Genomic DNA, 21,245 nt, shown 5'->3' with positions numbered 1-21,245 from the left:
TTGATTCAGCTTAGTGCCTGCAGGAGGGGTATACCTGGTAGGAGGAGCTAATGCTTTTTTTTTTTTAACTTAGCATCCGCCTCCTATTGGCAGCAGCTATACCCAAGGTCTTTGCTGTGTCCCCCAATAATATTGACAAGAAAACAAGACCTCACAAAGCTCAGTTGATGGAAAAAAATATAAAGTTTAAGATTTTTTAAAAAGCGCTGTGGAATATGTTGGCGCTATAGAAATAAAGATTTTTTTTTTAAAAACCCCACACACAATGGCAGAATTTTAGCCATGTCCTCCAGAAAAATAAAAGTTATGGCCTTTGAAAAATGGAGATGCATCCCCCCCCCGCCCCCAGAAATCATTATGTCCTTATATCTGAAGGGGTTTAGCGATCATAAAAATACTCGCTGATCAGCTGTACATTGCTCCGTGTGAACAGGGAGATGGGCAGCCGGGACGAACGACTGGAATTCCATGACAAGTTACCAGAACCAGTCAGTCGCAAGAAATCCAACCCGGAGGGGTTTACTACGATCATCTGGTCACTGGAGCTTCCGAGTTGCAATGTGGCAGCATTCACTTACATTAGGCAGCAATGTAGCGGGGGCACCGATCACACCCGAAATCACCTCGCAGCCCGCCATAAACTCTGAAGTTGCAAACATTTGCTGATAAATCCTTCAATGTGAGAGTATTAGGCCATCCGAGTCCGGTGGTGGCGATATGTCTGCAGTAATATACGTCGTCACAATAAGCCCTCCGCCACCACGGCTCATGCTCTTATGTCAGCCACAATGGCCAGGCCGTAGCTGGACATGCAACAACTGCAACTCCAAGTGCAGCCCGGGAAATAGCGGCAAGGTAGCGAACGCTGCAGCATTTACAGCCCTTGTGAAGCTCCACGTAGCCGTTGCCTCATGGGTGGGTTGTGGCAGCGATGACTGAGAAGTTATGGGGGAAATTAAGAATGGCTTTTCATACGCCGGTCTTAGTATGTCCCCCAGCGGACGATGCGCCTAATGTATGAAGAAGAGCAAGCCCCCTCATATAGGAGACATCTCAGCGCTTCCTACACAGGAATGTATGCCGGTGCTCCCTGGCGTAAAAAAACTATACAGAAGTGTCAGTGCAGGGCAGCCACTCCCCTTCCAACATGCCACGCCCCTTTTTGTAAATGTGGCGAGTATAGGTGCAGACCTCCACAAGTCGCAAAATGTTGCCCCCCCTATCGACCTGCCCCATTTTTGACAGCAGCAATTTTCTAACTATCTAAAGCACACTGTGCACAGCTCCGATTGGGCAGTGCTGATCACGGGAACAGCTTTGTCCAATCAGAGAGCAATGCAGGGAATTAGGTAGTCTGAAGATTGCATCAGCATCTTGGACAGCTGCAAACAGGACCCAGAATCAACAGATCGGTGGTATGGCAAAGAACAACTGCAGGTAATAAGTACACACCCTCCCCCCCCCCCCTTTTTTTGGGCTAGAGACAGAATTTAGCCCTGAAACTGGAGGGTCCCTTTAAGAGGTGCAAGCCTCATCTATCATAAACCTCCATGCACCAGATGGAAACCTATGGCAGCTCAGAGCTGCTATGCAGTATACATTACAGTAAATGGGGCGGTCCGCCATCACTAAAGTTAGGCCTGGCACTTTTTTTTTTTTTCAAAAAGGTCTAAAAAAGTTGCAATTTTGCCATGTGCACCAAAACTGCAAACTTTTGCACACCAGAAGACATCATGAATATACCTCATAGCGTTCTGGCACACCGGTCCGTACAGGAGCTGTAGATACCTCAAGACTGTTTGCAAAAGTTGCCTCATTTCTATGCAGCGCTGCGAGCGCACAAAGCCACAAAAGTCACTAAAGTACCCCAAAACCCCCCACAATCCCCCCCGAGGGATAATGAATTGGATCACGAGGAAGAAAGGTATAATATATATTTATACGGATATTTATATATATATATACGGTGTATACACAATTCAAGTCTAAGTGATGTTTTACAAAGACTGGCTTCTCGGACATTAGTGAATCATAAACCAGCATCCAGCACTGAACTCAAATTAAAGGTACAGCGTCACAAATACCGTTCTGCCTTCATGGGTTTTCTTTTTTTTTTTGTTCTTTGAACTTTCAAACTTTAAAACAGTCCGAAGTCTGGATGTTACACGTCTGATAACAGGAAAATAGGCACTGAGGAGTTAGGTTACCTAAACGGAACATAAATAACACTTGGAGAAAGGGAGGGTGGGGGTTAAGGTGCTAGGTATCGAGGAAAATGATAAACTGGTGTCGGCTTCTACCATCCGCGATATGCTCACAAACCAGCAGTCTGCGTGGAAAGCACTAGGGGGCTTCTGGGACTAAAGAACTGATGAGTAAGCGTCACAGTGCCGTACGTTTCATAGTGGCTGTGCCTGGTATAGCAGCTCAAATGCTGTTTATTTGAATGTGACAAAGCTGCTATGTGATAAATGAACGGGATGCAACGAGAAGAGACAGCGGCGCTCACCCGCTGTACTACAGGAGTCCCAGGCAGGGGACCCCCCAATGATTAGATGTGGATAATCTGTCCTGAGGAGAGGTCTTCGGTGTTTTAGTCCCAGAAAACCCCTTTAAGAGGAGTTGTGCAAAGTTGTAAATTTATGCCCTATTCCCAGGACACATGTGACCGCCGCTCCAGAAAAGGGGGACACAAAACACCCTTTCTTGTGATCGGCTGAAGTCCCAACAGATAAGTTTAAGGGTGCGTTCACATGTAGCAGAATGGTGCTGATTTTGACCCTGACCCGCAGCAGACATCACCAAGTCAATGGCAAGGGCGAAATCTGCTGCAGATCCATTGCAAAATCCGAATCAAACTCGAAAAGTTGCGAATTATGACTCGGCTCTACACCAAAATCTGCTATGGATGAACATACCCGTGGGGCACGTTTACACATACCGGATAATTGGGCGGTTTTTGTTCACAGCGGACAATCCACGCCACGTTTTGCATCGAAACTACGTCAAAATCTGCGCAATTGAAAGGGTGAAGTCTGTTGTGTATCTGCATCAAACACACCTCAGTCTATGGATTTTGACGCATCTTTTATGCTGAAGTTGGTGTGGATCGTCCATTAAGGACAACCTGCACCATTTTCCAGTGTGTGTGTGTGAACATACCCAGAAGGGGTTGTCCTCAGGACAGGTCATCAATGGTTGATCGGTGGAGGCCCACATCTGGAGATCCCTACTGATCAGCTGATCTAGAGTCCGCGGCCAATGCCAACAGAGCCAGAAGCGGACGGCTGGGTGGGTATTGAGTTCACGGAGAGCGATGCCTGTATTACCAACCTCGGCCACTACCCTATGGACAGAGCCTGAAGCAGACAACCGCCAGGTGAACAGCTAATTGGAAGGGATCCCGAAGTGGAAGACACCCACCGATCCGCCATTGATGACCCGCCCCGAAGAAGGAGGTGCATTCACACGGAATGATGATTATGGATATAAAAAAGTTCTGCTCATGCGAACCATAAATCACTCCGTCTAAAAGCGCCTTAAGTCATCGATAGTAAATCACGGACAACCCCTTTAAAACTTGTCAGACCGTCTTCAAAAGGAGCAATTTGTGATATATAAACAACCTTTACGCAATAGATGGAGGGATTCTGCTGGCTGAACCATCCGGATAGCAGTTGCTGGCGGCACCCCGTCATGATGAAGACTCGAGAGCGCCATGAGCATCGGTTCAGGAAACAAGCTGTCCGCATCCTCGTTGTGTAGGCACCACAAGCACTTGGCGTACGTCAGGGGTGGGTCATTAACAGAGACCCTCAGCAAACAACAAATAAAGCTTTCAATGGGTACATCTTGGAATTAAGCCGACTGAAGCAGAAGTGGCATGGCTTTGTTCTAGAGATCGGTGGGGAACCTGGTTCGTGGACCCCCACCAATAACATATAGCCTGTAGAGGGTACGGGCACGTCTGGAAAAAAAACAAAAAACCCTGCGATTGCTCCAGTGCAATAGACAAAAGAAACTTTGCGCATAGTTTGGGTTAAAAATCTTACCGTTTTGTGCACACAGCGCCTATGCATCACCGTGGTTACAGACTACAAACAAACCCTGTGCAGTCTGATCCTGCAGTCATAATACAAGGAGTAGAGTAGGACCAAACACTGAAGGGTTTTGGTTTGCAGTTTGTAGCCATGCACACCTACTTTGTCTGCGTATGAGCTGCATACAGAATACGGCAGGATTACATGTGCAAAGTTGTTTAAAGAGCCACTTCGGGAAACTTCATTTCTTGGGAGTTTCATAGGGGTAACACAGAACCTGGGTATAGGCTACAGCCACTAGGAGGCGTGACACCAAGAAAGATCGAAGCCAGCTCCTCCTACGCCGGCTATACCTGGACTACTGGCACTGAGCTAGTCTGTTTTACCTTAGTGCCAGTATGGGGCAGGCACTGACCTGGATATCTGGATTCATTCTACTCAAAGTCTGTTTCAATCTTCTTCATCCTTTAGGTCGGACAAAAGAGGAATGGGCACCTCTGTCTTCCCAAGTGTGGGACGATTGCATCAACCTGTCCTTGCTCACAGATGGCCGGACCACGACTAGGAGGCTATTTGGGGAAGGACGGTCTGCAGTATGCCCACAGCAGAGACCTGCGAATTCCCTTTTGAACTACAGGACGGGTGAGTATATTTATGCCTGGGTAAAAGCGTCAGTCAGAAGGTGTTGCAGGTAGCCGTGGTCCAGCAGTTCGCCTTAAGCCCTGTTTTTGCGTTTCCTGCCCCAGGGCCTGCTTTTGGACATCATGGACCCGTGTACCCCAATGAAACGCCAGAGAAAAAGAGGTCTTTTTTTTCATTGGGGAACACAGCACCCACCCAATTTTTTTTCCTGACATTACTGAGCCCTTCTCGAATGAGGCATGTTGTTACTGGTTTGTTCTGTTCCTTGGCTTGCGCTTCTCCTACTGCTGATGTACAAACTGATTAGCTCAATGCCAGTAGGCCAGGTACAGCCTGCGTAGGAGAAGCAGACTTACTTTTAATTTCACACCTCCTAGTGGCAGCAGCCGACACCCCTGGCCCCGAGTTCTCCAGTGAAGACTATGCGAAAGATTTCACAATAAGTCGAAAATCCTCTTGTCTGGGTACAATGGCATACAACACATACTGGGGCAGGCAATATACCTCATTGATTGACGAACAGCTCCGGTCTAGTCCCCAATCATCTCATATGGCCCATAGTGTGCAGAGGACCGGAAGTCACCATAGTTATTGTGGCTCTCATACCAATGAGTAGAGCAAATCACCTCTGGTCCACACAGCGGACGCTGGAGGATCCGGTTGGTCACAGTAGAGGTGACATGAAACAACGGTGGGGACCAGAGCAGATATCTCAGCAAGGAAGTAAATCGATAAGCATATTATCTGCCCCATTACACACTGTATGCCAACTGCACCCCAGAGGAACAAGAGAGAAAAAAAGTTTCCCTGGAGTTTTTAAAGTTTGGTAGCATTAGAGCAATCCTTTCTTGCACAAGCTTCTATGCCCTTTAAAGACGTGCAGTCAGTATGTTGCGGTAGAACACAGCAGGTAGGACCCGCGTCCAGTAAATAAATAGATTTCTCAAAAAGGAAACTACCCATTTTGCCCAAATCTAACATAGTGAATAGTTCTGCAGTAAAATGGCGTTATACGCACTATGGATTCAACGGATCCATCAACAGCGTTAACGTTTCTACCGTAACCTACCTCCTAATGGCTGCAAAATAAAAAAACGAGAACTAAGAGGAAGAATAGCGGTAAGGAGTAACCTGCAAAAGGTGCTCATTGTTAACTGTGGCATTGAACTGCATGGGAGGGTAAAGTGGAACCTACAAGAAAACCGCGCTCCGTCTGCGCCTCGGTTGCCCACCAGTGCTCAGTCCAATAACCACGCTGCTAGCTAAAACAGTTTTTTGTTATATACACAGTTACTTCCGGGTTCGGAGGCGCTTTGATTTCCTAGGACAGTCCACGCCCCCCACTGCTTTCTTCCGTTTCCGGGGGGACTCATCCCTGGGGCCGGAGGGGCCTACTGCGCTTTCCACCACATCACGCAGTTTGTGCTCTAACTCAGCGAGGCGCACGTTCTGCTCGCCTATGATTTGGGTCTGTTCTAGAAGTTTCTGGTCCTGGTCTTGAAGCTGTTTCTGCTGCTCTTGTACCTTGGTGCGGAGCTCAGACAACTCCCGCCTCAGGACGGTCAGGCCGGCTCCGTTGGTTTTCACTTGCTGTACTAGTTTTGTTACTTCCTGCCTTGATGGGTTTTGCTTGGAGAAGAGCTGCATTGTACTTAACGTGGTGGAAGGGCCTGGAACTAAGAGCGATAATTACTGGTAAGATAAGAAATAGTCCTTGGCAGATGTTAATCAGTACAATCACACATCCTCTACCAGTCACAAGGCTGTCGGGGCACGCTTGGGAGTTGGGCTTTCGTAACAGGTTAAAAGGGGTATTCCATGCACCCAACCCCTTAAAGTACTAAGGACCTAGTCTCACGATAGATCAGCGGTAGCAGGGGGCCGTTGCTCAGGATCTCACTAGCGATCACCCCATCTCAGCCCCTGCATTCACTGCAGCGGGCCAGATGCTGACGGCGCTGTCATTCCACTCTCATAGGAGTGTTAGGTTTTGGGTTTTTTTTACAGCATTTAGTGCGTCATTTAAATTGACCTCTAAAAATGCTGTAAATCGCCTCCATTGATTTCGATGGAGCTTCTCAGAACAGCGTTTCGAACGCTGCCTGGTCTATGTTAGTGCGTTTCAGCGTTTTTTTAACACACCTCATCACCCATTGTAATGAGGTGCGTTAAATGCTGCTGAACATGTTTGAAAACGCTGTAAAATGCAACGTTTTTACTATCACCTTTCTGAGACTGGCCTCAGCATTGGGGTCATAGCCACAAATACCATAGAAGGTATATTGTTGATTTCAATAGGAGCTATAACTTCTATAGCACTTCCGTCTTTGACTGCAATGCAGATGGCCGGCCCAAATCAGGTGATCGCTGGGAGCGGGCATGTGCTGATCGACTACTGATGACGTGATCCTGAAAATAGGTCATTAGTGCTGAAAAGAGGTTAAATGCCTGGAATACCCCTTTAAAGGCTACAGGCCTATAAGATAGCAAAAACAATGTAACCTAAGGCTTGCTGACAATTTGCAGACCCCACAGCTATCTTTTTCTGATACAGAAGTAGTCAGTGTCCTCCTTAGTAAATACTACTGTAGGTAGATACTAAAGGTGCTTTTACACAAGTCGATTATCAGGCCCAAACGTTCGTTTGCCCAACAATCGAGCCGTGGAGCAATGATCAGCTCCAGCCTCTCTGTTCTTCCAGTCTCTGTTGACGGAAGAAGCCAGGTGACTGTTGTCCGCCAGAGCCCAGAATGCGAGTGCTAATAATGCTGCAGCCTCTAATTGGCAGGTTTTGGTCACCTGACTTCCGCTGGCAGAGCCCAGGACAACAGCGGGCTGCAGCTGACGACAGGTAAGTACTGCTTGATTTGGTATTTTATTACGTCTATACCTGCCCTTTAAATTTCAAGAAGTAACTGGAGAACCCCTTTAATACAATCAACTTCCCCCCCATAAATCATTGGTCAGCTACACCGCTTCTCCTTTAGATGAGGAGATATGCAGGCGACCAGCTAGCAATTTTATGCCAATGAACTCAGCTGTTAGAAACAAAATTATTTCCCATGATGCACTGCTGTAGTCCGTTCTGGTGCTACAGTATGACTGGGGTGGTTACCACTGAAGGTAGTCACTATACCTGGAGGAGAGCCCATGAGCCGCCCCGACACTTCAGAACCAGGTAACTTCTTCTTGAGGATCGGAACAATCTTTTCATCAAAATACTCCATTGCCATAGAGGAAATGTCCCGTAATTCCTGCAGGACCTCGTGGGCTCGCTGAGGGGATCTTGTAGAGTTAACATATCGTAGTACATTATAGATTTCATCGATGACCTGTAGGGGAAACAACGGTTTGTAAACGGCAGACTACTGCTATAGTAATAATACATGTGCTTCTTAGCTCAGCCTAGGCAAACACACATCTATTTATTCATAGATCTGCCTTCATAGGAAATCGCTAGCAGTTAAATGGTTAACAAGCTCAATATTATACCCTGGTATGTGCAAGCAGAATGTTAAGTTACACTCCCACAATCCCCTGCAGCTTGCTCACAAGAAACCCATCTAGAAAGAACACTGGGACCGCACACACTGATAATGAACACAGTATAAGTTTGGTTTGTTCTCATGTAGTTAGAGGTGACGTGTTTGGTAGCGGCATACACCGCAATACACATGGTAATCAGAGTCATTCCATACTAATTGTCTAACCCCTTAGTGACGTCCGAATAGTCTTTTTACGTCCTGCCATTGTGGGACGTGTATGGAGGGAGATAGCGCTGCGGGCGTCAGCTGTTTATTACAACTGACACCCGCGGGCAATAGCTGCAATCAGCCGCACGGCCGATTGCAGCTTTTAACCCTTTAAATGCCGCTGTCAATTCTGACAGCGGCATTTAAATTCCCTGACCGATGTTCGGGGGTCCCGTACGCCCCCCCCCCCCCCCCCCCAAGGTGAGATCAGGGGAGCCGTGCAGGTGTCATGACAGCTGGGGGCCTTCTGAAAGGTTCTATGGCTGTCTTGGCAGACTGGCCATCAAGCCATCCCCGTGGGGTGGCTTGGTAGGCTATCTGTCAAAATGCAGTATGATGTAATACTACGGCATTATATAATACTGCAGGAGCGTATAATACTGCATGAGCGATCAAAGCATCGCTGGTTGGGGTAAAAATAAAAACCAATTAAGTTCTATTTTTACTTTTTTTATTTAAAAAAAGTAATAAAAAGGTTAAACTCCCCCCCCCCCCCAAAAAAAAAACACCCTTTTGCCATATTTGCAATAAAAAAATCTAAGTAATAAAGCAAAAATGCGTGTTTGGTATCGCTGCGTCCATAAAAGTCCGATCTATCAAAGTACTGCATTATTTTCCCCGCACGATGAACAATGTTCGAAAAAAGTTAAAAACCCCAGAAATGCTCTTTAGTCACCCCGTCTCCAAGAAAGAAAATGTAGTAAAAAGCGATCAAAAAGTTGTTTGTATTCAAAAATGGTATCAATGGAAACGACAGAAAGTACCGGACAAAATGAGCCCTCGCATAACCATGGAAAAAAAAATAAAAATAGTGGGCAGAAAATAGTTTTAGAAAATTAAAGATCTTAAAAAAATATATATATATAAGTTTGGTATCGTAGTAATCGTACCGACCCACAGAATAAAGAATAAAGTTATGTCATTTTTGTTGCAGTTTGAATGTCGTAGAAACAAAATGGAATTTTTTTGAGGTTTTTCAGTACATTATACGGTACATTAAATAGGACCATTAAAAAAAAATATACAACTCGTCCCGCAAAAAACAAGCCCCCATACAGCGACATCGATGGATAAATAAAGGAGTTATGATTTTTTTTTTTTTTTTTAAAAAAGGGAGAAGGAAAAAAACAAAAATGGGAAAAAGCAAAAAAGCTCCGTCACTAAGGGGTTAAGGCCACCGTATTTACGTGCTGTATATTCGCCCATGTGAATGACTGCATTGAAAATCAATGCCTCTCATGGGTGCGTATATACGCCCAGGCGTAAAAGCGCGCCGTTTATGCGCTTGTGTAAAAGAAGCCTTATGGTTGCAGAAACTTTACACGGAAATTCTGCCCCGTATGATCACAGCCTGAGGGCTTTTACCCACTTTTTTTGCGCTGAGATATCGCTGCGTTTATTTTTTTTTTAGTGCTTTTATTAGACAAATCAGGATAAACATTGACATTACAGTAGTTTTGCAGATTTTCTTCAGAATTAGGCCACCTGCAAATGGCCGGGTCGGATCCGGCAGCGAGAATTCTCACCACGGGACCCGACCCGAGCGCCTGCAGAGAGCAGAGTGTACTCACCCGCGCCCAGCAGCTCCGGAACTTTCATGTGCCGGCGCATGCGCAGACTGGAGCCGGGTGAGTGACGTTTCTGCGAGCCCCGCACAGAAATAGAACATGCTGCGGTTTGTTTGCCAAGCGAGATTTCGCGCGGCTACATCGCGGCAGTCTGTATAGGATTGCGTTTGTTAACACAATCCTATGCAGGCTTCCAGTGGCGGAAATCCCGTGGGAAATCCCGCCGCGGAATTTCCGCCCATCTGCAGGTGGCCTTAGGTGGGTATGTCCGTGCGAGGCGCGCCATATAGTAGAACATGCTGCGATTTTCCAGGAAAAAAAACAAAACGTTGATTTCTACTCGGGGGCAGGAAAAAGCAATTTTCAGTAGCCCGCTCCGGATCCTGCAGTGCAAATACACCCGTGTGCATTCCTAAGTGTTCGCTGTGCTCTACCCTTATGTGTAATGTGCCGTATGATAACTAAAAGGGCCTTTTACAAGGCTCCACAATAGAGCAGAACAGTCGCTTGAACGCTCTTTTGCCCGAGTTGGCCCTGTAAAAGTTCAAATGATCGGCCGACAAACAAGGGTTTGCACGATTGTTGGCTGATCAGCTCATATATGCAAGCATGAAAATGTGTGAATGTGGAGATGTGCAGCCAACCAATGATAGCTCTATGGGGATGAACGACCGCATTCACAGTCACTAGCCTCCCCATAGAGTCTGATGCGCCCCGTGTAAAGCTCCAGTAGACGAGCAACGATTCTTGATCATCGGCACTTGTCTACTGGAGCAAACTGTTTAGTGTAAGAGAATCCTACGGCCAGAGTCACAGAGTTGTACTGCAAGTTGTACCTTGGAATGTGTGCTGTCTGGGCCATGTGGAAACAAACAATCGCTCATGTACATAGCCTCAGAGGCTATAATAGTCCGGGGATGGGAGAAAAAAAAAAAAAAAGACAGCCCTGAGAATTGGCCCTAACAGGCAAGAAACTATGCAGAGGCTGTGAGGCTTCACACGAGAACCAACACTGACACCTAGTGGCCACTAGCAAGAAGTGCCAGTTTCTATATCCATTTCCGATACCAGCAGATGCACTAGTTGTAGAACTAAACCTCCGTGTATACAGGCCAGCTGCAGGATTATGCAAACCAACTTCTAATTTTGCAGATTTCATTTAAAATGAGTTTCCTCCACAGACAAGTTATCCCTTATCCACAAGACAAGGGATAATATGCCGATTAGTGGGGATCCAAAGCGTAGGACCCCTCCCCCAACACTGATCCAGAGCACAGGGGTCTGAAGCAAACCACAACGAAAGCGGGATGAGCTGCACAAGCTCCCTGACCCTCCACTCATTTTAACGGGATTGCCAGAGATAACCAAGTGCTTGAACTGTTCTGCGACTATCTCTATCTTCACTGCAGTACTTCAGACCCCTGTTCTCAGGATCGTCGGGGTCCCAGTAGTCGTAACCTCACCGGTCGGCGAGTTCTCCCCTATCCTGTGGCTAGGTAATGTGTTTGCGTGAGACAACCCCTTTAAGAACTTCAGATCCTATAAACATTAACGTGGACTGGGATTTTAAACCCCCACTCTGTGCATCAAGTGAACTCGTCCCATCGCTGTCTTGTCCTCCTGTACCTCATGTCTGGTTTATGTCCCAAAACACCCCCCTACAGCCAAGCCTACAGCAGTGGATACCTATAGGGGGACATAAGCGGATACATTTGGCGCTAAACGCTGACCGGTGCAAGCAAATAACCGCACCCCAGTACAGGTCACAGACGTTAAGGCCCTTTTTTGGGGGCAAAAGAGAATTGAGAGATTCTCGTTCAGTCTAAAACGAGCTGGTGAGGTCACCACCAGGCCGGACGCCACCACCAGGCCGGACGCCACCACCAGGCCGGACGCCACCACCAGGCCGGACGCCACCACCAGGCCGGACGCCACCACCAGGCCGGACGCCACCACCAGGCCGGACGCCACCGGATCTCCTATTTCAGACTGCACGATTTTCATTGAGAATCGTGCAGTTCTCGTTCAATGATCCACATTCCTATGTGAAACACTGAACAATCAGGAGATTAAACTGCATGATTCTCATTCGTCCTTTGGTTGTTGACTCGCGATAATCGTTCTGTCTAAACGCACCTTTAGGGTGTGGATGGCGGTACCATCATTCTCATACAACCTTCCAGCCCTGCATGGGGATACTGGAACAGGCAGTGCTGTCTACACTGTCACCTCCAGGTGGAATATGGGGGAACAGGTGGACCGTGTCCCTACTGGACTTTACTCATGTTATATATTTTTAACCCTGTGAGGACAACAACACTACTTTGCCTCTTCACACCTAGTTAAGGCCCAACAACAAGCAGAATGGCTGGAATACCATGGGATCCTTCATTGGACTCCAGGTTACCTGCCTGTAAATGGTAGTTGTCAGGGAACCGCTGCGAGTATAGCACATGGGGGAGGGGGGGGGGGGCTCCCCTTTTGTCTCTGCCCTTGTATATCACAATTAGTATTCTTCACAGTATAGTCCTTTTAAAGCCAGACCATGCTCTACAGTTACTGCCCTGCTCCACCTGCCGCTCATGGTAAGTGTACTCAACTTTGGTCTGCAAGGGGTTAAAATGACTCTCTGCCTTCAAGACAAAATTCTCTCTCAGAAAATGGAGGTATATTACCTGCAGTTCGCCACGTCCCTCCAATTTGCTGTTTGGGGTGATTTTATGATCACTGCTGTCTGATTGGCCAGTACTAAATCACATGAGCAACACGGGCCAAACAAGCAGGTATAGAACATTGGAGGTCTAACACTAGCAATGCACTGTGGGGATTGGGTAGTCTGAAGATTGGGTCGGCCATCGTGCGCAACTAAGAGGATTGGAGGGACGGCAGAGAAGAATGACAGGTAGGTAGTACAACCCTCCCCCTTGGGTCCTGGGTCAGAGTTTTATCCCAAAACCAGAGGGTCATTGTAAGGCCCATTTAGTCTGCTTTCACAGTATCGGCCTGTATTCGCCTTACCTTGCCGGGGATGAAACAACACAGATTAGAGTCGACATATTTCATAAAAGTCATGTTAAGTAGTGAAAGTCTGGTCTCCACCGCGGCGAGGATGTCTGCGTGGCGAGCCAACGAGTGGTTCCTCCTTTCTGATTCTCGCCTGCACAAAAGAGAAGTTAGTCAATGAAGTAGAACAGACAATAGAGCCAAGCATCAAGTCCTTGGGGGAGGAGAGGGAGACATGGCCGCCACTACTGCGACGGAGAACGAGGCGTGAGCAGGTAACGGCTGCTGCTGGGGAACGGTCTCAATGGTCAGATAGATCTCAACCACAGAACTAGTCGTCATGCATTAAATATTGTACAGGTCATTTAGCCAGTGATCGGCCATCGGTACGCACCGTTAACCTCTCGAATTACCAAGCGAAGGACAAGACGTCTCCTGGGAAGGGCTGGATAACAGGAGTGCAGAGAGGGTCTTCATGTTTTATCATATACACTAGTAGACTGACCAGGCTGCTCTCCGCATGCGTGCCAACAGTCGGTGGGGGTCATAATAGAAATCAAGTCAGCACTGCTACAGGTGCATCCTGTATTATACCCCAGAGCTGTACTCACTATTCTGCTGGTGGAGTCTCTGTGTACATGCATTACTTATCCTGTACTGGTGCAGAATAGTGAGTGCAGCTCTGGAGTATAATACAGGATGTAACTCAGGATCAGTACAGGATAAGTGATGTATGTACACAGTGACTCCACCATCGGAATAGTGAGTGCAGCTCTGGAGTATAATACAGGATGTAACTCTGGGTCAGTACAGGATAAGTAATGTAGGTATGCAGTGACTCCACTAGCAGAATAGTGAGTGCAGCTCTGGAGTATAATACAGGATGTAACTCAGGATCAGTACAGGATAAGTAATGTATGTACACAGTGACTCCACCAGCAGAATAGTGAGTGCAGCTCTGGAGTATAATACAGGATGTAACTCAGGATCAGTACAGGATAAGTAATGTATGCACACAGTGACTCCACCAGCAGAATAGTGAATGCAGCTCTGGAGTATAATACAGGATGTAACTCAGGGTCAGTACAGGATAAGTAATGCATGTACACAGTGATTCCACCGGCAGAATAGTGAGTGCAGCTCTGCAGTATAATACAGGATGTAACTCAGGAGCAGTACAGGATAAGTAATGTATGTACACAGTGACTCCACCAGCAGAATAGTAAGTGCAGCTCTGGAGTATAATACTGGATAAGTAATGTACACAGTGACTCCATTTATGAAGATTCTGGAACTTTCTTCGGGCCACCTTTACATACTGCAGAAACATCCAGAGAAGCATTTCTGCCATTAAAGTACATATAATGGAAGGTCTGCCGACAGGTTTGCTCGGCTCTGAAGTGCAGCCATCAGGAGTCTCAGCTTGTCTAGCGCAGAGTTTGCCACAGACAAGATTTTCTAATTACACATCACGTTTGGGCTCATCAGAAGTGAGCGTCAGTCTCGTCCAGGGTATACCCAAAAAGAAGGGTAGGATGTACCCCACACCTCGGCTACAGTAAGGGGGCGCCTGTGCAGATGACTGCGCTTTCCCCATTCCTGTGGCTACAGAGTCACAACTCTCATCTATACAGGAGACTGACGATTGTACATATAAGGAACACGTCTCGCTCCTTGGCACCCGGCTAAGAAAGGATTGCCTGAGGCAGCGTTAGAGAGCGGGCGTACCTTGGCAGTTGTGCCTTCACCTGCTTCTGACACAAGCTGTGGTAGCGCTCCACCCGCAGGAAGCCCTGGTTCAGCATGCGCTGACACTCCAGATCCATACGCTTGCAGACCTGTAAGACAAAGCAGATGTGAGCAAGACAGCGGGAAGAAGAGCCTGCGCTGCTCAGGATAATGAAGGGAACACAAAGGGGGATTCTGGCCCCATTTAACCGTTTACCTATCCCCTGGATAGATCATCAGTAGTTGATGGGACGGGCCTCCGCTGCTCAGTAACTGCCATCCATCAGCTGATCGTCTGCTTACTGTCATTGCGGCGGGGCAGACGTCATTATCAGCAGTCAGAGAAGGATGTAGAAGTGCCGGCTTCGCTGCCGCTCTACTTCCTGCTCAGGACAAACATGGGCGCTCCCATTGATTTCAATGGGATTGAAGCAGACGCTCCAACCTCCTCCTCTGATGACGAGGCCCGGCCCTGCTGCACTGACAGCATGCAGGATGATCACCTGTGGATGGAGATCCCGAGCAGCAGACCCCCATCCGCCCGCTACCGATGCGTGATTTAAATGTTCCCTTAATCATTCTGTGCACGTTCTATAGACTACAGACCTCCCGTATAGCATCGTCATCCCACCTCCGCTGCTGCAGAAGCTCTTCGCCCTTACTGTGCAGAAGGAAATGGGGAAGGCGGATATCTAAGTATTGCTGTCCTGAGAGCGGCAGAAGACGACACACGGAGGCTTTCTATACATGGTCTTACTTGGCGGGTATAAAGCGGCCGCTTTACGTTTTTCTTGCCAACATCAGTCCTTGTTTTGTGCAAAATACACACACAGGGAACACAGATGCAAATATGGCATCCTGGCGAAAAGTGGAGGCAAGTCGCCCCCCACTGGCACCAAGAGAGGGGTCCTACTCTACCATTCCAGACCACCGTACTGCAGAATTAGGACCAAGTGCCAGGTATACGATTTTACAGATCCAATACGGTTCGGATTCCACCATTAGGATGCTTTCACAGGTCGTCGATTTGCTGCGGATCTGCAGCAGATTTCACCCAGTGTTCAAACAGAAGGGGTGCGATCTACTGCAGATCTGCAGCAAATCAATGACATGTGAATGCGTCCTTAAAGGGTCACTCCCGCCGCCACCTCCCGCAGTCCCACTGAAGTTAATGGAGCAGCAGCGTGCGCACTTGGCCACGGTGCCACCTCACTGATGGAGGGTGCAGCTGTCAGAGGTTTGTATGATAGGACCAGAAGCCCCGATTTAAGATCCTTCTACACGGGCCGATCCGGTCAGGCCCAGACGTTCCTTCGGATGCTCAGTCGCTAACGATGAGCGGACCAACAAGTAAACATTTGTACGTTGGCCGATTGCTCACTTCCAGCAGGCATAAAGATGGTTGCTGATTGGCAGCGCATCCCCCCCAATGTGAGCAGGGAGACAGAGTCAGCCAATGGGGACGACCGCACATGTGACTGACGCATTTTTTAACTTGGGCGCTGCAAACAGTTGGCAAGTTTTCTGCGATATGGTAGGAAAACAAGCCACGCTTCGGTTTTTACGTCTCGCACCATCAGTGTAAATTAACCCATTCGCAATGATATATTAATACAAAGTGCAAGTTGCACATCTCGTAAATGTACAGAACTCGCACGATTTTCTGGCCCGTGTAAATACGGCGTACAGAGGTTTTCCAGCTCTAGGACATTGATGATCTCATCTCCAGATAGGTCGCCGATATGTGATCAGTGAGGGTCCACTGCTTGGGAATCCCGGCAATCAGCCGTTTGCCGAGGTCAGGTGATCGCTGCAGCCTCTTCACCGCACACAGGCACAGTGCTGTATGTTGTCTAGTCGCTCAATCCCGTTCAGTTGAATGGCAATGAGCTGCTCTCACATTGTGCGACCCATGATCGTCCTTAGCAGGGATCACGGCACCTTCCAACAGCTGACTGGCGGGAGTTCCGAGTGGTGGACCCCACCCATTGGCAATACTAGAGTCCCAGGAACCCCTTTAGGGCGAGATTCCACGTTGCAGAAACGCTACGTTTACTATTGCACCCTTAAAGGGGTACTCTAGGCCCATTTTATCTTATGACCCGTCCTCCGGATAGATCCTAAGTGGTTGATGGACATGAATCCGCTGCTCAGGACGCCCGTACATCAGCTGATCATCAAACCCGCTGTCCAGTGCGGCAGGCCGGATGTGAGGAAGTGCAGGCGCCGACTTCACTCCCATCGAAATAAATGGCAGCGCCAAGCCGCTATTCCACTTCATGCCCAGGACAGGATGTCAGCAACGGGTGCAAGAAGTGGAATAGCACGGCGCTCCCACCTCCACCCCGTCCAATGAGGACAAGTTCCAACCCACCGGATGATCAGCTGATGGACCGGGGTCCCACGTGGTGGCGCCCAAGTTCGTCAACTACTGATGACCTGTCCAGAGAATAGTACATTAGTTCAAAAGAGTCCAGAACGCCCCTTTAATATCCTTAGCAAGAAGATGAAGGTGGCATTACAGGTCAGCGTCACCCAGGGGCAGGCTTATGTGACGCGCTGGCACACAATCTGCTGCCAAACAGGATGAGCTGCGGAAGAGCAGCAGCAACCAACATACACGGCGGCACGGGTCCACAATGCATCATCCCCGTATCCCCCTACTCACATCAGAGGACCCCTGCGGCTGCGAGCGTACACGGTGCGGGGTATTAGAGGCGACTACATCCGACGCGCTGGAACTTTCCCTTCTTGCAGGATCACGGCAAGGTTACAAAAAAAAAAAACAAAAAAACAGGCGCACTGTAAAAAAAAAAATACACCATATCGCATTAAAATAGGGCAGGCTTCACGTTTGCACCGTCGGCGTGAGCGAAGAAACACAAGTGCAAATTAACCCATTGAAAACAAACAAAAAAGTTGCGCATTTTTATCACTCGTGTAATTGAACCCTAAAAGCCCTTTTATACAGACCGACGACGGAAACCAGCAGCCCGTGTGAATACGCCCTCCATCAGATACACAAGTAGAGGCTCGCTGGTCAGCTGACTGGTCATAACACCCCTCCCCCCGTCCGCAGCACGTCACGCATCATACGCGATCTGTATAGGATGAACAGGTTGTCCGGGACAGCGGCCATTTTTTATTATCCCCAGGATAGGGCATCAATAGCTGATCAACTGGGGGCCACCTACCGGGAACCTCACCAATCAGCTGATCGCCAGCCCCGCTGTCAGTACTGCATCACATTCAGTAGGAGCTGCACCTGCACTACCAGCCCGGGCCACTGCAGTACAGCCGGCACAATCTGCGAAGAGGTGACTCCCATTTTCCCAATAGATGGGAGTCCCGGAATGGGAACTTACTGCAGTTTATTATGGCATATACTTAAGATGCACCATAAAGGTCTCAGATGGAAATACCCTTGCGGCCCCTGGAAGGGGTTCAGTACGTCCATGAGGCCCTCCGACCAGAACGTCGTGCCCCCCTGTTGTAAATGATGCACACAGATCAGCCGTAACATTAAATGGGTGAAGTGAATGGCAGCGATTGCCCATCGACAACAGCGACTCTCGGGGGGGTATATTAGTCAGCAGGCGGTCAGTCGGGTCTTGAAGTTGATGCGTTAGGAGCAGATAAAAACGGAGAAGTGTACGGATCCGAGCGACTGCGACAAGCGCCACCTTGTGATGTGTAGATGACGGGTCAGAGCGGCTCCAGAACGGCCGGTCTTGTGGGGTGTCCCGGTATGTAGTGGTTAGTACCTACCAAGCGTGTCCAAGGAAGGATGACTGGTGGACAGGGTGTTGGGCGCCCGAAGCTCACCGATGTGTGTGTGTGGGGGGGGTGACGACCCCCGTCTGGTCCGATCCCACAGAAGAGCGACTGTAGGACAAATCACTGATGATCGAAAAAGGTGTCTGATCACACAGGACATCGCGGCTCGCTGTGTGCGGGGCCGCAGAGCGGTCAGAGCGCCAATGTCACCCATCCACCACTGATAGTGCCATCAGAACTAGAGTAATGGAAGATGGCGCCCGATGTGACGGATCACGTGTTACACTAAGTGGACGGCCGGGTGCGTCACTGACCAGGGGAGGAGATGGCACCAGGATGGGGAGAGGACATGCCAGCGGGGCAGTGCAAGGGGCAATGTTCTGCTGGGTACTTGGGTCCTGGCATCATGTGATGTGACACGTACCACCTACCTAACATTGTGCGGACAAGTCCCCCTTCATGGCAGCGGGGTTCCATAACGGCAGCGCCCCTATCAGGACGGTAATGTGCCGGACGCACTGCAGGAACGGAGGAGGAACAGGACAAAGAGATGGAGGTGGTGACTTCTCCAAACCCCAGAGCTCATCCGATCGGGAGAAACAAGTCCGATCCACGGAGGTCACACCGAGCAACTTCCAGGATCGGCTGCTGATACCACGGGACACGTCGGAGGAGTCCGGGCCTCGGACGTCAGAGGGGCAAATACACAATATCAGTCAGGTGGTTATGTTACAGCTGATCGGTATCCTGAGGGAACACTAACCGCCCCCCTGAATCCCAACCCTTCACGATGCCGCGTCCTGCGCCATTCGGGCTCGTTCACATCAGCACTGGGGGTCCCATTCGCAGCCTCCATCACCGCTGACCATTAAAGCGCAGGATAAAGTAGCGCGGCGCAAGGTGTCAGAGAACCCCGTAAACGGACGGAAGCCGGAGTCCCTTAACCCTTTCCAACCCAGTTTGTATCCCGGTTTTCCTAGGGGGCTTACTCTTTTTCTGCCATTATACAACAGCGCTATCTGCTGGCTAAAGCCAGTACTGCATGAGGTGACACGTTGGATAGGCAGCAGAGAGGCTGGCAATATACAGTAAGAGAACCCCGACAGACGTCTTCCAACATCGGAGCTGCACAGCCTTAAATCATAATGTCTTCAGAGGTCAGACAGTGGATGGGAAAGGGTTAAAGACAACGAGGTCCGTTTGGTTCCGTTACACAACAGTTCGGTCTGCTGGAAGAAAAACGGATCCCAAAGCGCTCGTATGAGCGAGCGCCGAGGCCGCATTTGCGCGCTGTATTACACGCGTATTTTTTTTCCGTGTGCGTAATACGGAGAGTCGATACCCCGCTGACTTCCATTGGGGTATCCCGAAATCCAGGCACGATTAGCGGCGCTCCGATCGCACATAACAGCAGAGTGACGCCATCATGTAACAGCAGCCTCACGGGGGAAGCGCCCGACCGCCGTAAACCGCGAATATTGGGGCAGGTTCCACGAATTCTGCGCCAAAATCCACACCGCAAGACGCAGATTGGGGCTCTGCTGCAGGATCTCGGCCACGACATTCTGCAGCGCAGCCGCCCCGTGTGAACGCACCCGCCGCAGATTTCCATCGCGCAGAGCTGCTAACAACCGCGAAGCCACTAAATACAACTGCTAATATATTGGCATCAATCCCTTGCGCTACTTTTTTTAGGACCTCTGCTTGCTGTCAAATATAAACCCCAGTGACCATTCACTGACAGCAAGCAGAGATCCGGACAGCTGCAGGAGCATCAGAACACTGCAGCGCTGGATTGGAAGACTAGAAACCCTTCAAGAGGTTCTGCAGCAGCTCTGTCGTGAAGAGCACCCAGGAAGGGGCCATGCAGCCGCCATTCTGCACCCCCAGCAGCGCCCCCTGGCGGTGACAGCTCCCCTCACCAGGCGGAGTTGGCTGATCTCGTCGTAGGTCAGGAAGTTCAGGATGTTCTCGATGGCGACGATGGGCAGACCGAGCAGGGAGTTGCTCTGAGGGAGCTGGTGGCTGGGGCTGGGGGAGGAAGAGGAAGAAGAGGAGCCCCCCGGGCCGCCCTCGGTGCCCCGCTCCTCCTCGGCCGCCGACATCTTTCTCTTCCTCCTGGAGCGGTTACGTCCTCTCATGACGTCACTTCCGCCGGGCGGAGCCTCTTATCCCGGGCCGGGGGTTCTACGCCCGGTGCCGGTTGAGTGATGCGGTCCCGGCAGCGGCGGCCCGCCCGGGTGGAGAGACGTCCAGGAAGCTCTACAGAGGGCTGATGGCGGGGGCGCCCCTAGCAACCAATCACAGCGCAGCTTCATATAGTATGCGGCTCTCTTGAAGTGAAAGCCGCGCTCTGATTGGTTGCTAGGGGCAACAAGGATCCTTGCCGTCTGCGCCATACTTGTGTCCAAACCTGCTAGATCTATATATATATAAAGGCGAAAGCCCTCACTGACCGACCAACCGACTGACTGACCAACTGACTAACTCACTGACTGACTGACCGACCGACTCACTGACCAACTGACTAACTCACTGACCAACTGACTAACTCACTGACCAACTGATTGACCGACTGACTAAGTCACTGACTGACCAACTGACTAACTCACTGACTGACCGACCAACCGACTCACTGACCAACTGACTAACTCACTGACTGACCAACTGATTGACCGACTAACTCACTGACTGACCAACTGATTGACCGACTGACTAACTCACTGACTGACCAA

At 49.3% G+C, this 21,245-nt stretch overlaps 1 protein-coding gene across 1 annotated transcript; it reads right to left on the bottom strand.

Moving 5' to 3' along the window:
* Window positions 1–1,920: 1,920 nt before the first annotated feature.
* FBXO28 (F-box protein 28) lies at window positions 1,921–20,762 on the bottom strand. Its single transcript, XM_066595155.1, has 5 exons — window positions 20,433–20,762; window positions 14,734–14,843; window positions 13,021–13,159; window positions 7,819–8,014; window positions 1,921–6,358 (listed from the first exon to the last, which is right to left on the bottom strand). The coding sequence occupies exons 1-5, from the start codon at window positions 20,649–20,651 to the stop codon at window positions 5,973–5,975; spliced, it is 1,050 nt and encodes a 349-aa protein (XP_066451252.1). The 5' UTR covers window positions 20,652–20,762; the 3' UTR covers window positions 1,921–5,972.
* Between the last annotated feature and the right edge of the window lie 483 nt (window positions 20,763–21,245).

Source organism: Eleutherodactylus coqui, chromosome 3 (assembly GCF_035609145.1).
Source record: "Eleutherodactylus coqui strain aEleCoq1 chromosome 3, aEleCoq1.hap1, whole genome shotgun sequence".
Lineage (NCBI taxonomy): Eukaryota > Metazoa > Chordata > Amphibia > Anura > Eleutherodactylidae > Eleutherodactylus > Eleutherodactylus coqui.
This window is presented reverse-complemented; position numbering and strand designations above follow the sequence as displayed.